Below are 24,154 nucleotides of genomic sequence, written 5' to 3'. Positions count from 1 at the left end.
TAATGCTTCTGGGGAGCAATACATCATTTCTGATGTTTTTCTTTGACAACCAAAATAGTGACAAGGTTGCAACAGACGGAAGGGCGAAGAAAGGAAGGAGAGCAGGGAGAGGTGGGTCGGGCTGATGCCCTGTTTCATTTCCCCTCTCTTCTTTCAGTCCACGCTTGGCAGCTGGACTTAGCCTGTTTAGGTGATAGACAGCATCCTCAGGTTGGGATGTAAGATTTTGTGTTCACTGGTCGGCAGTGCTGTGTGGATGAAGCAAGTGGCCACACAGCCTGACTTCATGGCCAAGCCACATGTCCTTTCCTCTCTGGTCGTGTTTGTTGCTAAGAAACAGGTATGGGATCACACCAAATTCACTTTTTCTGTAACTGTCAAGTCTGTATTGTTTTGTTTTTACATTGCCAAGTAGATTCCTGACCTAGGGAGGGAAAAAATGACCTCCTCGGCATTGGAGCCACCACCCCAAACCTCACAAGGCAACGAGATTTGAGCAAGACATGAGTTGTCAGCACCCGGAAAGACAAGAGCACCCAAGGCCAGGTCCGCTCCCCTGCACCTGCTTGCACTGTCACCTCCCCTCACAAGCTGCAGGGCTGACAATGGAACAACCTCCCACCCACTCACTCATGCTTAGAGGTTGGCCAAGCGTGCCACCTCCATCTCTCCTCTATCTAATCATGGCTGCAGCTGGGGAGGAGCTATGCTAAGGAGGTAGAAAGCAAATACTGGAAGGAAGGAAATGAAGAAACACTTGGGTGTGTTTTCTGAGTCTTATTTCACCTTCTCACTCTCATCGCTACTGAACTGGAACAGAACAAACTTCTCTGCAAACAACCATTCATTTAAAAATGGCCCTGAAATTTTATAGTCTATATCTGCCTAGCAGAGCCTTTCCTGGTAAATGTTTCCACAACAAACGGAAAAATAAGCAGATGGCTGAGAAGGTGGGTGAGGGCAATAGGGAGAGGGTGGAGGAATGCAGAAGCTGAAGAGGGTAACAGACTTTTTCCTGAATTTCTTCTCTCGCCATCAAACCTTTATCCCTGATGACCAAGGACCTGGCTCTTTCATCAATGGGAGAGGCACCCCTCATCTGCTAAAGATAGTGGAAGTGGGGAGGATGAAAGGAGAGTACTATGGAAAGGGATTGTGGGGTGAATATTTAGAGCTAGAAGACACTGTCATACCAATGTTGACATCCCTGCCTCTGAGCTTAAAATGTCAGTGGAATAAGGGCTTCATCAGTCTTAGTTGCTATGTTTACTCTTCGAGACAATGATCAGATAGGCAGCATGGCAGAGAAGGAAGAAGAAAGGGCCTTGAGCCAGGGTTGGCAGGATCTGGATTCTTGCTCTAGGGTCGATACTTGCATAGGAAGTGTTGGCGTTTGTCGCATTCTTTGCTGCTCCAACTTAAAAAATCTGTAAGAAAATAAACAGATATTTAAATCCACCCAACTGCTGTGTTGCGTTTATCAGCATTATCTAGGTGTTTTGCTTGGACCCATGGATGGGGTACAAAAGTTTGTGTCAGCTTGACTAGGATGTCAATAGTCAAAGCTATGGTTTTTCCAGTAGTCATGTATGGATGTGAGAGTTGGACTATAAAGAGAGCTGAGCACCGAAGAAATGATGCTTTTGAACTGTGGTGTTGGAGAAGACTCTTGACAGTCCCTTGGACTGCAAGGAGATCCAGTCAGTCCATCCTAAAGGAAATCAGTCCTGAATATTCATTGGAAGAACTGATGCTGAAGCTGAAACTCCAGTACTTTGGTCACCTAATGCGAAGAGCTGACTCGTGTGAAACGACCCTGATGCTGGGAAAGATTGAAGGTGAGAGAGGGGGACGACAGAGGATGAGATGGTTGGATGGCATCACCGACTTAATAGACATGAGTTTGAGTAAACTCCGGGAGTTGGTGATGGACAGGGAAGCCTGGCGTGCTGCAGTCCATGGGGTCACAAAGAGTCGGACAAGACTGAGTGACTGAACTGAACTGAGCTGACTAGGATGTGGTGCCCAGCTGTTAGGTCAAACACCAGTCTACATTTTGCTGTGAAGGTATTTTTCTATTTAGAAGTGATTTAGAGGCTGCCCACTCCAGTATTGTGGCCTGGAGAATTCCATGGACTGCACAGTCCGTGGGGTCGCAAGAGCTGGACATGACTGAGCAACTTTCACTTGCATTTAAATCAGTGGACTTTGCATAGAGCAGATTACCCTCCATAACTTGGTAATCACGTAATCAATGAAGGCCTTAAGAGAAAAGACTGAGGTCCCCAGAAGAGGAAGGAATTCCAACTACTCAGCCTCAAGCCTGCAACATCAACTTGCAGGAACATCCAGCCTGCTGACCTGTGCTGTGAACCTCAGATTTGCCAGCCCCCACAATTGCATGAGGGCTTCCCTGGTGGCTCAGCTGGTAAAGAATCCACCTGCAATGTGAGAGACCTGGGTTCGAACCCTGGGTTGAGAAGATCCCCTGGAAGGGAACAGCTATGTACTCCAGTATTCTGGCCTGGAGAATTCCATGGACTGTATAATCCATGGGGTCACAAAGAGTCAGACATGACTGAGTGACTTTCACTTTCACAACTCCATGAGCTGATTCCTTAAAATAAATTTCCCTATCCCACATGCTCTGTCTGTCTGTCTCACTCCACCTTCTCTTTCTTCTGTTTCTCTGGAGAACTCTAAGACAGGCTAAAAAAAAAATAATTTAAGCATCATACACAATTGCAAAAGGTCCATACCAGCATTGCTTTTGAGGAAGGCAGGGCTTGACATTTTGTTGTTGTTGTTTAGTCACTAAGTTGTGTCCAACTCTTTTGCAACCCCATGGACTGTAGCCCATCAGGCTCCTCTGTCCACAGGATCCCCAGGCAAAAATACTGGAGTGGGTTGCCATTTCCTTCTCCAGGGGATCTTTCTGACCCAGGGATCAAACCTGTATCTCCTGTATTGGCAGACGAGAGCTTGATGAGCCCCATGGAGCTTGATATACATCAATTGAAAATGAGGATGTGGGGAGGAGTCCTATCTTGTTTGAAACATGATGCTCTAAGGAACACAGCTGAGGCTCTATGAAGCTCCCACTTGAAGTTCACAGAATTGGAAGCTGCTAAAGCCAGCCATGTCCCAACAGGCCACTTATGTATAAAGGAGGACAGACAGAAAGGACTTTGGAAGGACTGAAGTATTTTTGAGCAGAGGTTCAATTTTTTCTCTTCCAGAAAATAAGCTCCACAGAATGGCTTGTCGATCTGGGGTGTCTACCACTGAGTGATGAGTGGCTCCCCAGTTGGCTGTCTGCCTGGCTCTGACTTGTAGATCTGGCCCTGGCACTGGTACCAGGGTATGTCAGGTTGATGGGATAAGAGCCTGGGAAGGAGGGCATGGAGGTACAGCCAGGCAAACCAAGGTGAGGTGGCTGGTTCTCAGGAGGAAGAGGAGATAGGTCCTGACCACTCCCTTAGCCACAGGGCCCAGAACTGGGGCCACAGAGTGGAAATGAGATGGAGACGCAAACATTCTGGGCACTGCCAAAGTATGGGGCAAAGAGAGCATGGCACGAGCTTCAAACAACCATGGGGAACACAGCAGGCTCCCCAGGGGGCACTGACTTAGGAAAGTGTCTCTCCTCCCTTGTTCCTCCATGAAAGAGGGGCAGATTCAGGGAAGGGTGTGGGCGACCATACTCGCCTCCCCTCCAGGCCATGAAAGCCACGAGCCCAGTCTGCACAGTGATAAGCATCTGACATATATTGGGCTTCCCTGGTGGCTCAGCTGGTAAAGAATCTGCCTGCAATGCAGGAGACCCTGGGTTTGATCCTTGGCTAGGGAAGATCCCCTGAAGAAGGAAATGGCAACCCACTCCAGCATTCTTGCCTGGAGAATTCCATGGACAGAGGAGCCCGGTGGGATATAGTCCTTGGGATCACAAGAGCCAGAGTTAAAGACTAAACCACCACCACCACCACGATGATTAGTATTATTTTTCCCTCTGTACAGAGTGGCATCTGAGGCACAGAGAGTAAGGAATCTGGTCAAGGTCACACAGCTAAGTGAAGGAACTATACTCCTATCCTAGGCATTCAGAATGCAGAGCCCAGGGCCTTGACCTAAACTATATTAAATATGAAATTTATTTTTCGGTTATAGAACCCTAGTTATCATTACTCAATATCTCACGGTGAACCAGTAGGTAACTTAGGAAGCACAGTGAAATACAATTTTCCAAAAGGTCCTGGTCTTTCTAAACAGATAGAAAAAAGGAACAAGTCCAGTCACAGAGAAACACACATATGGAATGTGTATGGCTGTAATTGGGGATACTAATATTATACCTTATGAGTCTTAAACAAACTATATAGCCCCTGAGTTGGTGAAGCTAAATCTGTTATATAAACATAAAGTGACATTGACAGGGCTGAGGGCAATACTCTTTTAAATTCTACCCTCACCAGTTTCTAATCCTTGCTTCCTTCCTTGAGCTTTTCTGCCTCGAGAGCCTGTGTGCTGAGAGTGGAGAGCTGGGCTGAGTGAATGGGAAGAGAAGCGTCCTGTGGCCTGGTGTTCTCAGGTGGACATCTGGCTTCTGGTTCCCACACAGGATACTTCATTGTTGGGAACTTTGCTGATGTGGACACAGACTGACAGTGTGAGGATTTTTGTTTGAGAACTCTATCTGATTGAAACCTTAGAATCATGGGAGGGACCTTGGGAGGCTACTGGTTCACTGCTCCCCTGGAGCTTGGTCTGGCATCCAGCTCTAGGGATTCTGATGTTGTCAGTCTGAAGCGATCCCTGAAATTCATATTTTTAAAATGTTCCTGAGCTGACTCTCAAGTGTCACTGAGACTCTTTTAATGCTTTTTAAAAATTTTAATGTATTTATTTTAATTGGAGGATAATTACTTTATAATAAGGTGATGGTTTCTGCTACAGATCAATATGAACCGGCCATAGGCATACATACAGCAGCCCCATCCTGAACCCTTCTTCCACCTATCTCCACACCCTATCCTTCTAGGTTGTCCCAGAGCACCGGCTTTGAGTGCCTTGCTTCATGCATCAAACTCACACTGTTTATCTATTTTACATATGGTAATGCACATGGTTGGTTCAATGCTAGTCTCTCAAATCATCACACCCTCTCCTTCTCCCACTGAGTCCCAAAGTCTATTCTTTGTGTCTGTGTCTCCTTTGCCGCCCTGCACATAGAATCATCAGTTCATCTTTCTAGAGTTCACGTATATGCATTAATATGCAGTATTGGTCTTTCTCTTTTTTAATGCTGCAGCTGCAATAACAACCACATGCATGTGTGCTCAGTTGCTAAGTTGTGGCCGACTTAGCTTGCCAGGCTCCTTCTGTCCATGGGATTTCCCAGGCAATAATACTGGAGTGGGTTGCCATTTCCTCCTCTTGGGGATTTTTCACAACGCAGGGATCGAACCCATGTCTCCTGCATTGGCAGGCAGGTCCTTTACCATTAAACCCCACCAGGGAAGCCCCAGTAACAACCACAGTGTCCACTTTTGCTTGGTTAACTCTACTGATAGGTTTCTTACTACTTTCTAGGGTAGCTCATTATAATTTTGGACAGTACTGATTGTTCAGAATATTTTCCTTAGCTTGGATAGAAATATACATTTTGGTAGCTTCTGCACATTGGTCTTGGTGTATTCCTTCCATCAGAGATGACTTATTCCTTAAACAGCAGCTGTAGCCCCTTCCAGACTGTGGGAAATCCTTCCTTGGTCTGTGATATGACCCACTTACCTCCGAAGGTTTGCTTAGAGCTCACCTCAGAGTTTGTCTCCACGTGTCCATCACTTTGCTGTCAGAAAGTTTTCTCATTCTTGTGTGCATATAACCTTTGTTCTTCAGATAATAGTAAACCTGCTCCAAGTCCCTTTCCACCTGAGCCCCAGTACCTGAGTTCTCAGTCCTGGCCCTGCCCAGGCTCACGCCCTGGCTAGTGGGGGAATCCTGGTGACGCTACGAAGGCCTTTTCAAACACACTGGGATGTTCTCTTTCAGATCAAGCATCTTTTGCATCTTTGACATTCTGTTTCCTTTTCATGTCACTTATTAGCCGTGGTTCTCCTATAGGAGTGATTTTGTCCCCCCAGGGGACATTTAGGGCTTTCCTGGTGGCTCAGACGGTAAAGAATCTGCCTGCCAATGCAGGAGATGTAGGTTCGATCCCTGGGTCAGGAAGATCCCCTGGAGAAGAGAATGGCTACCCGCTCCAGTACTCTTGTCTGGCAAATTCCAAGGACAGAGGAGTCTGTCAGGCTACAGTTTACGGGGTTGCAAAGAGTTGGACAGGACTGAGCAACTAACACTTTCAGGGGACATTTAGCAAAGTCGGCAGACATTTTTGGTTGTTACAAATGGTGTATGTGTGTGTGTGTATGCTGCTGGTATCTGCCGGTTAGTGACTAGGGAATGCTAACCCTACAATGCACAGGGCAGCTCCCACAACAAAGCATTACCCACCCCAAATGACTTTTGTAGCAAGGCTGAAAACCCTAACATATTAGCATGAAAAGCAAAGCTTGAAGGCAGGCAAGAGAACTGAAGAGGCTGCAGTGAGTGCCAGCCTGCAGCCGAGGTTCTGGGCTCTATTTTCTGGGATGAAACTCAGAGAATATGAGGGAAGAATGCAGGCAAAGTGAGGTTTCTAGGGCTCGTGGGGAACCCTGACTGTCAAGAAGCCTGAAAGCAGTCACACATATTTGCTCCCTGTTGCCTGGGTTTCCCCAAATGTGACATATTTCTCCCTCATGGTATAGGACAGAATTTTAGATAAACAGAGACACAGATGTAGAGAACAAATGTATGGACACCTAGAGGGAAAAGGGGAGGGGATGGGCTGGGAGATGGGGACTGACACATATATACTACTATGTATAAAATAGATAACTAATGGGAACCTACTGTGTAGCTCAGTGGGAAAAAGAGGGTTCAATCTGCTCATAGGCCATATATTAAGTTAATCTTAAAAATGCATTCCAATATACAGTAGGTGCAGACAAATACTATTTGATTCCACTTATATGAGATACCTAGAATAGTCAAACTCATAGAGTCAGAAAGGTCATTGGTAGATGCCAGGGATTGGGGTGGGGAGAGGGGTGTGGGGAGAGGGAAGGGGGATTTAGTGTTTAATGGGGACAGAGTTTCAGTTTAAAGAGGTGAAAAATTTGGGAGATGGAGAATGGTGAGAGTTGCACAACAGTGTGTATGTCCTTAGTGCTACTGAGCTATACAGTTAAACATGGTTAAAATAGTGTGTTTTATATTATGTGACTTTTACTATGATAAAAAAAACATTAAAAAGTGAACATAAAAAAAGCGAATGTAATCATTTGCTACATAGCAGTAATTAATGCAACATGGTTAATCAACTATATTTCAGTTAAAATGAGTTACTGAAAAATAAAAAAAAGAAAAAAGTGATTGGAGCAAAAGAAAATATTGATAACTGAATGGCTGGTACACTGATATGGCAAAGATTGTGACATGGTCACAAATGGTCAGTGAGTAAAGTCTGGGACAAGGCCACTGTCCTGTAGAGTTGTTGGTGTGAAATGGTGCAAAGAGGAGTCAAAGTCCAGCTTCGCTCTTAACAGGAAAGAGAAGGAGCTGGGATTCAGGAAGAGATGTGGTAGAACTTACTGGTCTTGGCATTCATCACAGCACAGTACTTGTTCTCACCCACGGACTTGCCAGACAAGGATCTGTAAGCATACACGGCTCCATCGACCCACTGCCATTGATGCTTCTGCAATGACAGGAGATGGGAGACACGTACACATCAGCCTGCCCACCTGCTCACAGCCCAGATGGTCACCGCAGCCCCCTTAAACACAGCTTTCACTGTAAAACTTGGGAAGGCACAGAAATGTGTGAAGGGAAAATAGAAAAGTCACTCCATTTAACCTTAAGGAAGACAACATTACTAATATTTTACCATATTTACTTGTGGTGTAACCATTTTTATCTATCACAATATTTTTATGTACTGAAAAATGTGGTAGCCTTTAAAACATATATATTCAATTTTGTAGTATTTTGCTTTCCAAACATTTTTTAATGGTAAGAATGTACCACAATTTTCCTTACTGATTCTCCTATTGATTGATGTTTATGTTGTTTCCAATTTACAATTATTGCAAAGAATACCGCTATGAACAATTTTATTTGTAAAGCTGTTTCTGTACTTAAAATTATTTTTTAAAACTAGAATCCCAGAAGTAAAATTAATGACCAAGGGGCATGAATATTTTAAGGATATTAAAATGCATTCCCAAACTGCTTTTCAAAAACAGTTCAGTTGTAGGAATTTATACCGTCATTTACTGGGAAATTTCTCCTTATCTTAAAAATATTATTCATTAAGACAAAGCAAACATCTAGTAATCTGAGTCAAATTATATTGTTATTCTAATTTGTATTTCTTTGATACATTCATTGCACAATTCGTTAGGCTGTTTATTAGCCTCAGTCATGAAGGTAAAAAATTAAATTTAAAAAACCTGGCAGAAATTCCTTCAATTAAAAAAATAAATAAAAATTTAAAACTCAGATAGAAATAGATGTAAAGATTTATCCTATCTTTGAATGAGAGGGCTCTGGTTGATAGTAGTGTGAATACTAACAATGTAGAATTAACAGTATAAATTATTTGTAACATCTATAGCAAAGTTTATTAAGAAACACAAAGTCTAGGATTTTTCTCCTTGTAGTCTTTGTGCTTTTTGGTTAACATAGAAGCCCCACAAAGAATCTATAAATTGCAGTTCCCACACAGAGACTTCAGCAACCTCACATGTCATTTCTTACAAAGAGGTACTGACAGAGGAAAATGAAAGGCCAGTGAAGAAAGTTAAGGATGGCATAAAACACGTGATGGCATCTAGCGAAAAGCTTAACTGAAAGCTTTCCACTTTAACTCAAGATCTAACTGGAATTTAATTAAGCGGGATCTCATAATGAGGCTCTCTGTGTGTGTCTGTGTTTATTTGTATATGTATATGCCCCTATATACTTACAGAAACTTTTTTTTGAAAGGCTCTGAGGAGCTGGTAATTTTGTGTTTAAAAAGACTTGAGAGGGCTCTAAATGGATAGGTCTGTAAGCAGAGGACATGGCTTTGTCCCTAACCTGGAAGCCTTGGCCTCCATCAGCTGGAGGCAGGTGACTGAAGATCTGTTGTGTGTGCCCTTGTCAGTGGGCCTGGGGCCGTTTCCCAGACAGGCGCTGTCTATCTGCTTCTGCCAAGGGGCCATCAGTGGGCCAGGTCTGAGGTTACCTTCTGCGGGTCCTGCAGGCCAATCCACACCGGCTTGTTTCTTTGGTAGGCACCTATGTACTTTGCTATGGTGCTGGCTTCCTTCAAACTCAGGACAGATGCCAAGTGGGCTCCGTTTCCATATGACTGACACTCGAGCTGAGGGCAAGGAGGAGATATGAGGTTTAAAAGCATGGCCCACAACCTAAATGTCCATCTACAGACAAACGGATGAAGACGATATGGTATATCTCTTTGATGGCTGAGTAATAGTCCATTATGGGCTGACTATTGTGACTATTACTCAGTCACAAAAAAGAATGAAATAATAACATTTGTGGCAACGTGGAAGGATCTAGAGACTATCATACTAAGTATAGTAAGTCAGACAAAGACAAATACCATATGATATCACTTAAACGTGGAATCTAAAAAATGATGCAGATGAACTTATTTACAAAACAGAAACAGACTCACAGTCATAAAAAACAAACTTCTGCTTACCAAAGCGGTCAGAGGGAGAGGGGTAAATTAGAAGGTTGGGGTTAAAATATACATACTACAATATATGAAACAGGTAAACAAGGATCTACTGTATGGCACAGGGGATTCTACTCAATATCTTGTAAAGACCTATAAGGGAAAAGAATCTAAAGAAGAATATATTGGTAGAGGTATGTGTATAACTGAATCACTTGTACACCTGAAACTAATAGGATATTGTAAATCAACTGTATTTCAAGAAAAATTAGAAAAAAAATAAAGAAAAGCACAGCCTTCACCTCAGAACCCTAGCTCAGCAAGCAGCATGCGCACACACAGCCCCCACCTCCTCTGAGGATCTAAACCCCACAGAAGACGTCCTGTCACCATGGGAGAAAGCATAACACACAGGTGTCAGGCCTGCTCGAGGCCCGGTCACACGCTTTAGGGCCAGTGGAAGTGCCTGGGGTCCTGGACTTGCCTTTCATTTGTGTCTGTGACCCTGACAAGTCTCTGTACCTCTCCTCCTCGTCTGTAAAATGCAAGACATAATTATGGCTACACAAGGGAGCAGTTACGAGCATGGAACTGCCATAATGATGCGTTATAGTAATACACTTCAGCAAATCAAAGCCCACTGATTGTAAAATGTGCGATTCTCTAACTAGAAACTTACTGCCCAATTGAAAAAAATCATTGTATATACACACACTTTACAGACAGACAGAGATACATACTTTAAGCTCTCCTGGGCTTTGTTATAGGATCTGCCTACATGATAAAACTTAATTTAATAAAAGCATGGTTTGACTGTGGTTGCTACCCTAATGCTTGCCTTTGAACTTGCTCAGTATTGGATGTGGTTACTGTTTGATGATAATCTTGTCCTGGAGGAGGGCATGGCAACTCACTCTAGTATTCTTGCCTGGGGAATCCCATGGACAGAGGAGCCTGGTGGGCTACAGCCCATAGGGTCACAAAGAGGTGGACACGACTGAAGCGACTTAGCAGTCCTCACACTAAGTGCCAACCACTTTACAAAACCCAAATGTTTTTACATCCATAATTTCATTTGCCTTTCAAATTTGTGAGGTGTGGAAGCTGGATTACCAGTCCACGTTTAGGGAGTGTACCAATCACAAAGATTCCTGGGACAGAAGAGCAAACAGGCTCAGTCGGTTTAAGTGATATTTTCCCTGTAAATTCACGTGGCTAGAACCCAGAGCTCTGCTTCTTCAGTCTGAGATTGGGTTTACCTGTCGTTTTCGTGCCAGCCCCATTGCCTCCAGGAGTTTTGTGAACTAAGATAGCAGCTAGGAATCAAGAAGCACAGCGCTGTGAGGTCAATTTCCCCAGTCCTTCCTGACACCTTCTCTGCACTCTGGTTCAGGAGTGGTTAACTCTGCTAAGGCTCGGTAGCAATTTTATGGAATGTTTTTGCCTTAAAAATCTGAATTGAGCATCTACCATGCGCCAGAGGTTTTTTTGCAACAACCCCAACAACCCCATTGGATGAAAGTATTGTCCCCATGTTATAGAAGAAAGCTGGTAAAGTGAGGTATAGCTCTAACTAATGCCTGGCAAAACATAATTTAAATGCACACCTATTTTATTCCACTATAGACTTGCACTTCACAGGTGGGCTTTCCGGGTGGCTCAGTGGGTAAAGAATCTGCCTGCAATGCAGGAGACACAGGAGACGAAGGTTCAGTCCCCGGGTTGGGAAGACACCCTGGAGAAGGGCAGGGCAACCCACTCTAGTATTCTTGCCTGGAGAATCCCACGGACAAAGGAGCCTGCCGGTTACAGTCCATGGGGTTGCAAAGAGTCAGACATTTCTGAAGCGACTGAGCAAACGTATTATTCCAAAGCTCCCTGGATATCTTCCTCTTTGTTTTGGTAGAATCAGCATTGGGCTCTCCGGGGACAGGCAATACAAATGTCTGAGGCCATTGTGGGCCCAGATTGTACCCCACATCCCCACTGGTCTCCACAGTTGGTCACTCCAGTAAAACTACCATAATTCAGAGACACAGCAGCCCTGACTCCTCATATTCCAAGGTAACTTACTCTGACTGGCTACATGGGTATCTCTTAGGAAAGCCTCAGTGAAATAAAACAAATGCATTTGTTGAGTTACGGGGACACTAAGGCCTTCCATGTGTTCGGAATGCTTCAGTCTCTGTCAGGTGGCTCTGAGGCTGGTAAATCTTGTACAGAAATTCAAGTTGTTCTTTCTGTAAGTTCCTCATCTCATCCTCTTTGGCTTCATGTGCTTCTGTCTTTCTCCCTGATAATGGACTCCCCGAGGGGAGGCTGTCTCTGGTTCATTCTCATGCCTTTGCAGCCCCTCCAGTGTCTGGGCCTGTAGTACACACTCCATTGATTTGTTGTTGTTCAGTTGCCCAGTCATGTCCAATTCTTTGTGACCCCATGGACTGCAGCACGCCAGGCCTCCCTGTCCCTCACCATCTCCCAAAGTTTTCCCAAGTTCATGTCCACTGCATCAGTGATGCCATCCAGCCATTTCATCCTCTGATGCCCTCTTCTCCTCCTGACTTCAATCTTTCCCAGCATCAGGGACTTTTTCAACGAGTCAGCTGTTAGCATCAGATGACCAAAATACTGGAGTTTCAGCATCAGTCTTTCCAATGAGTACTCAGGGCTGATTTCCCTCAAGATTGACTGGTTTGATCTCTTTGCTGTCCAGGGGACTCTCAGGAGTCTTCTCCAGCATCACAGGTCGAAGGCATCAATTCTTTGGTGCTTCACCTTCTTTATGGTCCAACTCTGACAATCACAACTGTACATGACCACTGGGAAGAACATAGCCTTGATTATATGGACCTTTATTGGCAGAGTAATGTCTCTGCTTTTCAACGCACTAAGTTTGTCATAGTTTTCCTGCCAAGAAGCAAATGTCTTCTGATTTCATGGCTACAGTCACCACTGCAGTGATATCAGAGCCCCAGAGAGGAAATATGTCACTTTCCACCTTTCCCCCTCTGTGTGCTCCATTGATGCTTACAACATTAAAGGGGTTAAAGGGGTAACCCTCTTCTCTCCACTTCACCTGCCAGGTGACTTCTCAGAACACCAGGGAAGGACCCTTGGCTCTGAGTTGAATGATACCTGGAGCTTTGGGTGTTCCCTTGCGCTAGAGACACCTCTCTGAGCATGAGCCAGATTTCTTACCTCAGCCTCAGACCAGCTCCTCAGCTTCCGGAAGTATCCATAGCAATACGACCTGTGGTAAAACCACCCGGTAGGACAGCTCGGTCTCAGGATAATGGCTGTGCACAAACAAAAGGCAAATACAAGTTACAAAGGAAAGAAAAAGCAATTCAACACCTTAGCCAGTTTAAGACCTAGGTCCCCTTGAAGGAGGAGAGGCTGAGTCGTCCTGGAGGCAGGATCGCGCTCTGCTGCCACATCTTTATACTGTTCACCTTTCTCCTGGCATCTCCGGAGGGGGCTGTGGTCTCTTACCAGAGTATTTCAGCATTGGGGAAAAGGAGATAATCAGATCTTTGAGGCTACTGGACACTGGCTCTGAACTGACACCGATTCCAGGAGACCCCAAACATCACTGAGGTCTGCCAGTCAAGTAGGGTTTATAGAGGTCGAGCGATCAATGATGTTTTAGCTCAGGACTATTTTCCATGGACCCAGTGTTCCCCCAAGCCCATTCCCGTGCTAGTCTCCTCAATAAAGGATTATGTAATTGGAATAAACATCCTCAGCAACTGGCAGAATCCCCACGCTGGTAGCAAGATCAAACAGATGTAATTCAAGAGATCACAAGAGTGGATGAGGGGCATAAATTGGGAGTTTTAGGCATCATAGGGGACAAATGGGTTTTTCCTTTTTTTATCTAGGGGAATGCATGACCGGTTAGACGGCAACTTGGCAGGAACTTGAAAATGGGGGGCTGTAAGTCAGTAGCCAGGGGAGGGGAACATTTTAGGCTAAGGGGGTGGGTGAGCAGAGAAACGGCAGCAGGAAGAACAAGCACTTAGGTTTGCCTTATGTGTAGAGGAAATGTCAGGCAACCACTACAGAAAACAGAAGGAGAGAGTCAGGGCCCAGAAGCCAGGGAAACCATGATTCAGAGAGAAGCACAAACTCTTTCAGCTAGTGGACTGATGAATGGGCCATGTCACTGAAACTGCTGGAAATGCAGAGGACCCAGATAATGAACGGGATGCTGAGCTAGTAAATTTGGACTTTGTGCCAGTGTGGCCACGTGGTAATGCTGTAGATGGGTACAGGAGTCTTTCCACCCCCAGTGAATGTCCATGGACTGTTGTGGTCACATAGCATCCCCTCTCTCCTCAGGCAGATGACACAGCCATCACTTGCTTGCCTGATGCTTCTGTTCCACTTCATTGTGTGTGTTAGCCCCGCAGTCATGTCCAACTCTTTGAGACCCCATTGACTGAAGTCTGCCAGGCTCCTCTGTCCATGGGATTCTCCAGGCAAGAATACTGGGGTGGGTTGCCATTCCCTGATCCAAGGGATCTTCCCAATCCAGGGATCGAACCCCTGTATCCTGCATTGCAGGCAGATTCTTTACTTCTGAGCCACCAGGGAAGCCCTGATCTATTTCATTCGTTGCCTACAAATCTCCTCTCCTACAAATCTCCTGTTGCTTTCAGATAAGCTCTCCACTCAGTTGGGCATTCAAGGGTGTTCAGAGCCTGGTCACATGGCCCTAGTGAAACCCAGCTTCCAGTGCAGCAGCCCCAGCTCCATCCTGGAACATGACGCTCATTGTTGACATAAATTCTTTGCTTGTGCTCTGCTTTGTACCTGTGAATGATGGACAATGACTAACTAGTGGAGGCACAGCAAGACAAGTTTCAATGTCAAAGCATCTCTTTGCCCTTTCCTGTTTTCCCATTTTGTTTGCCTTTAACCTTGCCTGTGTGCTAAGTCACTTCAGTCGTGTCTGACTCTCTTTGGGACCCTATGGACTGTAGTCCACCAGGCTCCTCTGTCCATGGGATTCTCCAGTGACCCTATGAACTGTAGTCCACCAGGCTCCTCTGTCCATGGGATTCTCCAGGCAAGAACACTGGAGTGGATTACCATGCCCTCCTGCAGTGGATCTTCCCAACCCAGGGACCGAACCCACATCTCTTATGTCTCCTGCATTGGCAGGCAGCTTTTTTACCACTAACACCACCTGGGAAGCCCTCTGTTTAATCTTGAAAGAGCCTAATTATAGGCATGAAATCACTAGGCAATTTAACCTAACTCCTGAATTATGCTCTCCTGAATGCATACTATGCCTTATCTAAACTGCTGATTGTTTTCCTAGATAAACAGAAGTAAAAATGAAGAATTCGGCAGTTAAAAAATGTTGTTGTTGTTTAGTCACTAACTCATGTCTGACTCTTTGTGACCGCATGGACTGCACCACACCAGGCTTCCCTGTCCTTCACCATCTCCTGGAGCTTGCTCATACTTATGTCCATCGAATCGCTGATGCCATCCAACCATCTCATCCTCTGTCGTCCCCTTCTCCTCTTGCCTTCAATTTTTCCCAGCATCAGGGTCTTTTCAATGAGGATGAAAAGTATTGGAGCTTCAGCTTCAGCATCAGTCATTTCAATGAGTATTCAGGGTTGATTTCCTTTAAGATTAACTGGTTTGATCTCCTTGCAGTCCAAGAGACTCTAGAGTCTTCTCCAGCACCACAGTTCGAAAGCATCAGTTCTTCAGTGCTTAGCCTTCCTTATGGTCCAACCCTCACATTCATATGTGATTACTGGAAAAACCATAGCTTAGACTATATAGACCTTTGTCGACAAAGTGATGTACTTGCTTTTTCATAAGCTGTCTAGGTTTTCTTAGCTTTTCTTCTAAGGAGCAAGAATATTTTAATTTCATGGCTACAGTCACCGTCTGCAGTGATTTTGGAGCCCAAGAAAATAAAATCTGCCACTGTTTCCACTTTTTTCCGCATCTATTTGTCATGAAGCGATGGGACTGGATGCCATGATCTTAGTTTTTTCAATGTTGAGTTTTAAGCCAGTTTTTTTCACTCTCCCTTTTCACAGTCATCAAGAGGCTCTATCCTTAATCCCCTTCTCAATCCTGCAGGCAGATCATGCAGGCAAGATGACATTGGAATAGTCAACCAGTCTGCACACAGTGGGGAATAATGCAGAATCCAATTTCCTGCATCAATAATTCATTAAGAGTCCTCTCTCTTTCTCCCCTTTAAAAATCATCAAGGCTGAGAAGAATCTTTGGAGTTGGTCTCTGGACACAAGTTCACCTTCTCCCTAGATTTCCAGCTTTTCTGAGTCAAGCACCTTTCCTTTCTAAGTAACAAGCAGTCAAATTGGGTAACAAAGGGGTGCCTCAAATGTATCAGTAATTGTTAAAAAAAATAGTAACTACTTAATAAATTGTAGCTATCAAAATAATCACATTATCATTATAACCCATGTAATATGTTTTGAAAATAGTAACTAGTTAGGATGTTTTTTGTTTTGTTTTTCTAACTTTTTATGTTCTATTGGAGTATAGCCGATTAACAATATTGTGATAGTTTCAGGTGAGCAGTAAAGGAATTCAGCCATATATGTGTGTGTGTGTGTGTGTGTGTGTGTATCCATTCTCCCCCAAACTCCCCTCTCGTCCAGGCCAACACAGAGTTCCCTGTGCTATACAGTAGGTCCTTGTTGCGAATCCATTTTCACTGTAGCAGTGTGTACATGTCCATCCCCAGCTCCCTCACTGTCTCTCCTCCCCCCACTCCCGCTTCTTGGACAGCTCACTCTCCACGGCACAGTTTGGCCAAATTTCAAGCCCCCTCAGGGAAGCCAGGACCAGAGCAGCAAGGCACTAACTACCCAGGCTGTTGATTAGAAATGGCCATGGAATGTGGCCCGCTGGGGGAGCTTGAGGGCAGCCTCTCCCGGTCTTTCACACGCTAGCACGTTCCAGAGAAAGTGGTTGAGTTCCCAGGTCCTAAATGGCCGTAGGCGGTCAAGAGAGCTGGTAGCTGGACCCACAGACTTCAGCCGTGAGCACCAACATGAGGCCCTAAGAACCCTGCTTCTCTTTGTATCTCCTTCCAGTCACTCTCTCCCCGGGCCTGGGCATCCCCGCTGGCTGACGTGCTGGGTCATGTGCAGCCCTGGGCCCTCTCAAGAGGCCTCTTCTCAATAGAAGTGCTGCTCAGGCGAGTTTCTTCACTCCCCGTACCACACACGACACCAGCGGGGCCTCCGCAGACTGTCAAAGCAGCCAGGATACTTATTCTTAGCCCATATATGCAGCTTTCTTCCCCTGCTTTCTCCACTGGTAGATTCTAGGATATTGCTTACTACCTCACAGATGTGTTACTTTGATATTTTATTTACAAAATATTTTATTTTTGTTTATTTATTTATTTGTCTGTGCCAGGTCTTAGTTGCAGTATGTGGGATCTTAGTTCCCTGACCAGGGATTGAATCCAGCCGCCTGCATTGGGAGGGCAGAGTCTTAGCCACTAGACCACAAGGGAAATCCCGACATGTGACTTTATACTTGATGCTGGGCCTACATGTGTGTTGGAGCCATCTCTCCAACTAGTCTGTATGTTCTTTGCAAACTGGAATTCCCCAATATGTTCAAGTAGGAAAACAGTGCACAAAACATTGGGTAGTTCTAATTATAGTTATCATTTCTTGACTGCCAGGTGACAGGTACTTTAAATACAGTATCTCCACCCTTCACAATAAACTTGCAAAATAATTATTATAATCTACATTTGATTGATGATGGTTTCACTACGGCTCACAACCATACAAAGAACATTGACTGTGGGCGCAATTCCAGCTTAGTGACTGATACTCACCATCCAGGACTTGAGTGCTGGCTACACAGCTCATCAGAAAAACCAGCCACATGCTTTTCGGAGCCATCTTCCTCTTCCCCCAGGGACAGAAGTGCTTCAGGAAGCACGGATCTCAGAGTCCTTGTCAGTTTTTCCTTGATACACCTGGATTCACCCAGATCTGAAATTTCAACACATTTGCACTAGTGAAGTGGACTCAGGAATTTATAAAAGCCAAATCATATTAGTAAATGCATTCTTCTCCGTCACTCAGTTGTGCCCAATTCTTTGTGATTCCATGGACTGTAGCCTGCCAGGCTCCACTGTCCATGGGATTTTTCAGGTAAGAACAGTGGAGTGGACTGCTATTTCCTCCTCCAGGGGATGTTCCCAACCCAGGGATCAAATATGTGTCTCCTGCATTGCCTGCATTGGCAGACAGATTCTTTACCTCTGTGCCACGTAGGAAGCCCAAATCATAACTGAAGGAAAAAATATCTCTCTGGCTAAACCCAAATTATACAACAAAGGGAATTTGAAAAGATAGATGCACCCCAATGTTCGCTTCAGCACTGTTTATAATAGACAAGACATAGAAGCAACCTAAATGTCCATCAACAGATGAATGGATAAAGAAGATGTGATGGACCTAGAGATTATCATACTAAGTGAAGTAAGTCAGAAAGAGAAAGACAAATACCATATGATATCACTTATGTGGAATCTAAAATAGGAAACAAAGGAACTTACAAAACAGGAACAGATTCACAGACTTAGGAAAGAAACTTATGGTTACTAAAGGGGCAAGGCATGGGGAAAGGGTAAATTGAGAGTTTGGGATTGATATATACAGAGTATCTTTAAAATAGATAATCAACAAGCATCTACTGTATAGCACAGGGAACTCCACTTTACTACTAATAATAACTCCGCTTTTCTGTAATAACCCAAATGGGAAAAGAATTTGAAAAAGAACATATGTATGTATGTATAACTGAATCACTTTGTGGTACACCAGAAACTAATAGCATTATAAATCAACTATACCCTGCTGCTGGGAAAGACTGAAGGCAGAGGGGAAGGGGACGACAGAGGACGAGATGGTTGGATGGCATCACAGACTCAACTGACATGAGTTTGAGCAAGCTCCAGGAGATGGACAGGGAAGCCTGGTATGCTGCAGTCCATGGGGTGGCCAAGAGTCGGACACGACTGAGCAACTGAACAACAACATACTTCAATAATAAATAGGAACCTCAAGCTAAATATAAAGATTAGGAAAATTTATCTTATGCCAGACCTCTGAGCCAATGCCAAAGATCTAACTCTGCTGGGCTGAATGGTTTCTAGTCTGAAAGCATTTGGTAGTCTGGAGAGCCCGCCCTTGCTATTCTCAGGAGAGCCAAGAGAGGGCGTCCAAAGCAAGCTTTCTCTCAGATGAGGCAGTATTTGCGCTTTAATTAGAGTCGGACAAGAATGAAGCGACTTAGCAGCAGTTTAAGTCAATCAAGTCAATCCCAACCGTGAGTTTTTAATGTTAGAATTAAAACTGAATATGTTATCTAATATCTCCACTTTACAGTTTCGAAAACCTGAGGTATGAAGTCATTTTCTCTTTGTCACACAGTTACAACAAGAATTCCTGTCTTTAGTTCAACTTTCTTCCGTTTACATGATACCACACTTTAAAGAAAATAATTTTATCTTTTCCTGTGACAAAATAGTACACAAATTATTAAAAGATCATTGAAAAACTAGAGAATACGAAGTAATCTTCCAGAGAAACAATTGAGTGAAGAGCTTATTAACATTTTCTCGACATTATATAGACAACATGTGTTGTTTATATAATTTTGTATAGTCATATAATTCTGTAACCTGGTTTTCTCTCTCAGAGACAGATTGTAATAAACCTTCTTCCACTCACATAACTTTTATGAAGTTTTGCTTCTCTCTTTAGTATAAATTCACATATGTGAGAGCCTGTTAAGTTGCTTCAGTTGAGTCTGACTCTGCAACCCTATGGACCGAAGCCTGCTAGGCTAATCTGTCTATGGGATTCTCTAGGCAAGAATACCAGAGTGGGTTGCCATGCCCTCCTCCAGGGGATCTGCTGGACCCAGGAATCGAACTCTTGTCTCTTATGTCTCCTGCATTAGCAGGTGGGTTCTTTACCACTAGCGCCACCTGGGACGTCCGAATTCACATACACAGGGTTGTAATTTCACAGAACACACAAAGTGTCACATTGATATTCTTGGCTAAAATACCCTCTGAACCTAGAGGAGTAGGAGGGAGGCTCAAGAAGGAGGGGATATACACACACTTATAGCTAATTCAGGTTGTTGTACAGCAGAAAGCCAAGACAACATTGTAAAGCAATTATAATCCAATTAAAAAATAAATTTCAAAGAATTTTTAAAATGCCCTCTGAATGGGCTGCACTGTGTGTTCTTTCTAACACTAGTGGGCAGGAATGCTGCTTTCCCCAGCCCTTAATGAACACCTGATTTGTCCATTTTTTTTTTCTTGCTAATTTTGGTATATTAAAGAAAAACTTCATTTTAAAAATACTGATAAACTTGAATGTCTTTTTATATAATGATTAGCTTTTAAAATTTCTTTTATGAATTTTTGGTTTACAGCTTTGCACAGCTTATTGTGGGATTTTTTCTCTTTCTCCTCAGGAATTTGGAGGGCTTTCTTTGTATATTTATTGTCTTTTGTATCTTACCAAAAATATTTCCCAGTTTGTATTTTCTCTTGTTTACAATATATATATATATATATATATATATATATATTTTTGCCTACTGAAAATTTCAAAAATTGTCCTAGTTATCATCCTTTATAACTTTTGGAATTTATAATTGAAAAACTGGCCATTGCCATCCACATAAGATTAAAATATCAACCTCTATTCTATTTTTATCCATGAGGCAACTACTTTAGTGTAAGCATGGGGTTGGGAAAAAGATTTTTCCCCCAAATCATTACTAACATGAGTAATTCATTGCATTTTAATTTGAGCATACTTTATGATCCCCAAATCAGCATACATATTCTAACTCTCAAATAATAGATGGCTTAAGGGAAATGGTGGAACAGAGTATTTGAATTGGAAACTTTCCCAGAAAATCCAAAGATGAGGTCCATATTAAGGTCCATATGAACACTTTGACACAGCGTTGATAAGGAGGGAAACAGAAGAGTGAAGAGTGTGTGGCTGTGATGACCTCTCTCTCTCTAATTATGGTATTAACCCTGCAATTAATTCCTCTGAGGAGCCTCCATTCCCAAAGTGATAGAGGTATTTTGGCTGTCCAGTACCCCCTTCAAGACACAAATGGTAAAAACTTCACTCTCAGGTCAGCAATCTGGGGAAAGGAGGTTCAGCATCTTTTTAAATATGGTCCTCACCACTTATCTGCAGGGAATACGTTCTAAGACCCCCTGAAACCACAGATATTACAGAACCCTATATATACTGTTTTTCCTATGCTAATCGGGGTGGGGGGTGGGGATGGAGGGAAGCAGTACGCTGGACAAAGGGATGACCCGCCTCCTGAGTGGGAATAAGCAGGATCATGCTAGATTTCATCAGGCTGCTCAGAACAGAGCATAGCACAATCTGTAATTTATGACTTTTTTATTTTTGGAGTTTACCATTTAATATTTTCTGACCCCAGCTGACTGAGGATAGCAAACTTCGGAGAGTGCCACCAAGATAAGGCAGGGGCACTGCTGTTACCTATAACTGAATCTTAACAAATTGACATTCATTGAATGCTCCCATATCATCCAGTTTAATCACCATAACTGGGCTGCCTTCCAGATATCATTAGCTTATTTCGCACATGAAGACCCTGAGGTTTAAGTATCTAGATTAATATCTAGATTAGTATCTAGATTAAGTATCTAGATTAGTATTAGTATCTAGATTACTATTAGATTAAGTATCTATCCTACAGTTTCACAGCTTCTAGATGGCTGAGCCAGGATTTAACTCAACACTATTTGAGACCAACACTATTTGAGACCAAAGCCAACACTCTATAAGACAAAAAAGGAAATAAGTCATTTAAATTAAACAAAACAGCAACACAAGCACGATTAACATGTTTTGAACTATACCTTGTCCTTTCTGGCCCAGTTAAAAGCTGGCAAAGAAAAACAGATACTCAAAGGAAGCCCTGTGCCCTCAACGGCATGGAGGATTAATTACCTGGTTGGCATTCAAAGCTCTGAGGACCCTTGCCTTCTTCAGTGTCCTTAGAGATCCCCGGCAGTTTCTGAAGTTTTTATATCTTCTTGCCTCAGGAATTATATGACGTTTGCTTTAATCATACAGCAGTGATGTTTACAAATAATAGCCATCCATAAAAGTCTTATCTACAGTCAAAGTGAACTGTATGAGATATGAATTGAGAACATATCCAAGTTGTGTTTTAATTATTTAAGAGAACCTCTCCCTAATTGCAAATAGAGTCTTTTCTTTACAACCCATCTTAGCAATATCCTGTAATTTGTGATGGAAGAAAATTATACGTATTGAAGGATAAGAAAGTAATTTTGGCTTATATTATGATTTAACTTGAAATGTATGCTAACTAGAATAGCTTATTTGTAGAAATAGAGTTACAGATGTAGAAAACAAACACAGATACCAGGGGATAAGCCAGGAAGGGATTAATTGGGAGACTGGGATTGACATAGACACACTATTATATGTGAAATAAACTAATAAGGTCTTACCATATAAGATGTTCTACAGGAACTCTATTCAATACTCTGTCATGACCTATATGGGAATAGAATCTAAAAAGGAGTGAAAGAAGGGAAAGTGTTAGTGGTTCAGTTGTATCTGACTCTTTGTAACTGTAACCTGCTAGGCTCCTCTGTCCTTGGAATTCTCTAGGCAGGAATACTGGAGTGGGTTGTCATTCCCTTCTCTGGCGGGTCTTTGCAACCCAGGGTGGGTATATGTATGTGTATAACTAATTCACTTTGCTGTTACACCTGAAGCTAACATAACATTGTAAATCAACTATACTCTAATAAATTTTTTTTTCTGAAAATTAAAAAAATCCAGCCTGTTTGTGGCCTATTAAACCTACAAATGTACATCTGCCTTAACCATTAAAGAAAGAATGCACTTAATAATCAGAATGGAAAAACTGTGGTTCAGGCATCCAAAATGGAGCTGGGGGTGGGGGTGGGGGGGCATTGTGAATGTGGTTTCAGACATGTTCCTGTGTCCCTAAGAACTTGAATTTTCTGGACTGTAGCAGAATCAAGGACACCACTAGCTGCTTTCAAAATATCTGCCACTGCAACCTCGTGACCTCAAGATCTCCCCTTGTAACTGTGCAACTATTTAGTGCCCCAACCAATCCTTGCTTAACAAACACCCTTACGTCTTGCCAGCTCCTATTACAATTCTTGACAAACAACTTACATAATTTTGCAATTTTTGCCTTTATAAACCTCCCCCCATTTGTGATCTAGCAGAATACAGTTCAAGGGCTTCCTGAATCTGTGTCCCCTGGGCTATAGCCCTCACTGTGGCTCAAATAAAACTCTTTCTACTCTTATTATAGATTGTTTATTGATTATTTCCATTGATACCTGTTATAAGCCCATCTTCCTTTCCCTTTCTTTTCTTATCTCTCTTTTTATCTCTTCAGATTGTTGGTTTCTTTTAGCTTTCCTTTTTTCTATAAAGATGGCTTGCTTCTACTCTGGAGAATTATGATGTTTCTGTCCTTGCTGGAAGGATTTGTCATCGGGGCTGGACATAGGTTATGTTCCCTGTGCTCTGCTTAAGGAGCACTTTACACTCTAAAGTACAAATCACCCTCGGTGTGTCCCTGGTTCCCCCACTACCTCCTGGAGCTCCTCCTTGTTCCTGAGGAACAAGTCACTAAAATTTCGTTCTAACACAGGGCAGCCATGTCAGAATAACTTGCAGTGGTAAAATATTTTACAATAAAGTGTTTTCACTTAAGTCATCAAGCGAGATCCTAACGGAATCTCTGGGAGTGGTGTAGGACATTACTCCATTTCACACCCTGGAAACTCGATGTAAGGAGAGATTAGGAAGCCTGGTTCCAGGTTCCTTTGAACCGGAATCCAGGTTCAAAGTCACAGTCAATGGTAGAGTTGAACATTGACTCTGACTCCCAATCTAGCTGTTTGTTGAATCACAGGCTTTTTTTTTTTTTTTTTAATAGCCCATTTGGAAAGGGTCACAAGCTCTCCTCTCCTCTTATAGATAGCAAAGGATTAAACTATGCTGTAGATTTCAGAGAGTATTCAACCTTAACTAGACTACAATCTCAACAGACTATAACTTTAAGGCTGGAGAGAATAATAATGCTTATCAACTCTTACTCTTTTACTCTACTGATGAGGAACCTGAGGCCCAGAGGAGTACTCTGCCTGGCTCAATTCACAGCTAGTTGGACTGAAGCTGATATCAGAAACCAGGCTTTCTACTCCCAGTTCAGCATTTTTTTATGAGGCTA

General features: G+C 43.2%; 1 protein-coding gene across 1 annotated transcript; it reads right to left on the bottom strand.

The window, feature by feature from the left end:
- Nucleotides 1-1,251: 1,251 nt before the first annotated feature.
- Nucleotides 1,252-21,948, bottom strand: REG4 (regenerating family member 4). The gene is made up of 6 exons (XM_043459436.1): nt 21,853-21,948; nt 17,649-17,808; nt 12,989-13,086; nt 9,332-9,469; nt 7,696-7,801; nt 1,252-1,427 (listed from the first exon to the last, which is right to left on the bottom strand). The coding sequence occupies exons 2-6, from the start codon at nt 17,713-17,715 to the stop codon at nt 1,360-1,362; spliced, it is 477 nt and encodes a 158-aa protein (XP_043315371.1). The 5' UTR covers nt 17,716-17,808; nt 21,853-21,948; the 3' UTR covers nt 1,252-1,359.
- Nucleotides 21,949-24,154: the final 2,206 nt, after the last annotated feature.

The sequence above is a fragment of the Cervus canadensis genome, chromosome 2, assembly GCF_019320065.1.
Source record: "Cervus canadensis isolate Bull #8, Minnesota chromosome 2, ASM1932006v1, whole genome shotgun sequence".
Lineage (NCBI taxonomy): Eukaryota > Metazoa > Chordata > Mammalia > Artiodactyla > Cervidae > Cervus > Cervus canadensis.
The sequence above is the reverse complement of the archived record's forward strand: the minus strand, read 5'-3'. Positions and strand labels throughout refer to the sequence as shown.

Bases quoted from the DNA above. Each gene is read 5' to 3' on its own strand.
- REG4 (XM_043459436.1), bottom strand. From the start codon at position 17,715: ATGGCTCCGAAAAGCATGTGGCTGGTTTTTCTGATGAGCTGTGTAGCC. The intron at 13,087-17,648 runs GTGAGTATCAGT...GTTTGTGCACAG, and splicing joins CAGCACTCAAGTCCTGGATG to CCATTATCCTGAGACCGAGC. The intron at 9,470-12,988 runs GTAAGAAATCTG...CCTTGCCCTCAG, and splicing joins GGAGCTGGTCTGAGGCTGAG to CTCGAGTGTCAGTCATATGG.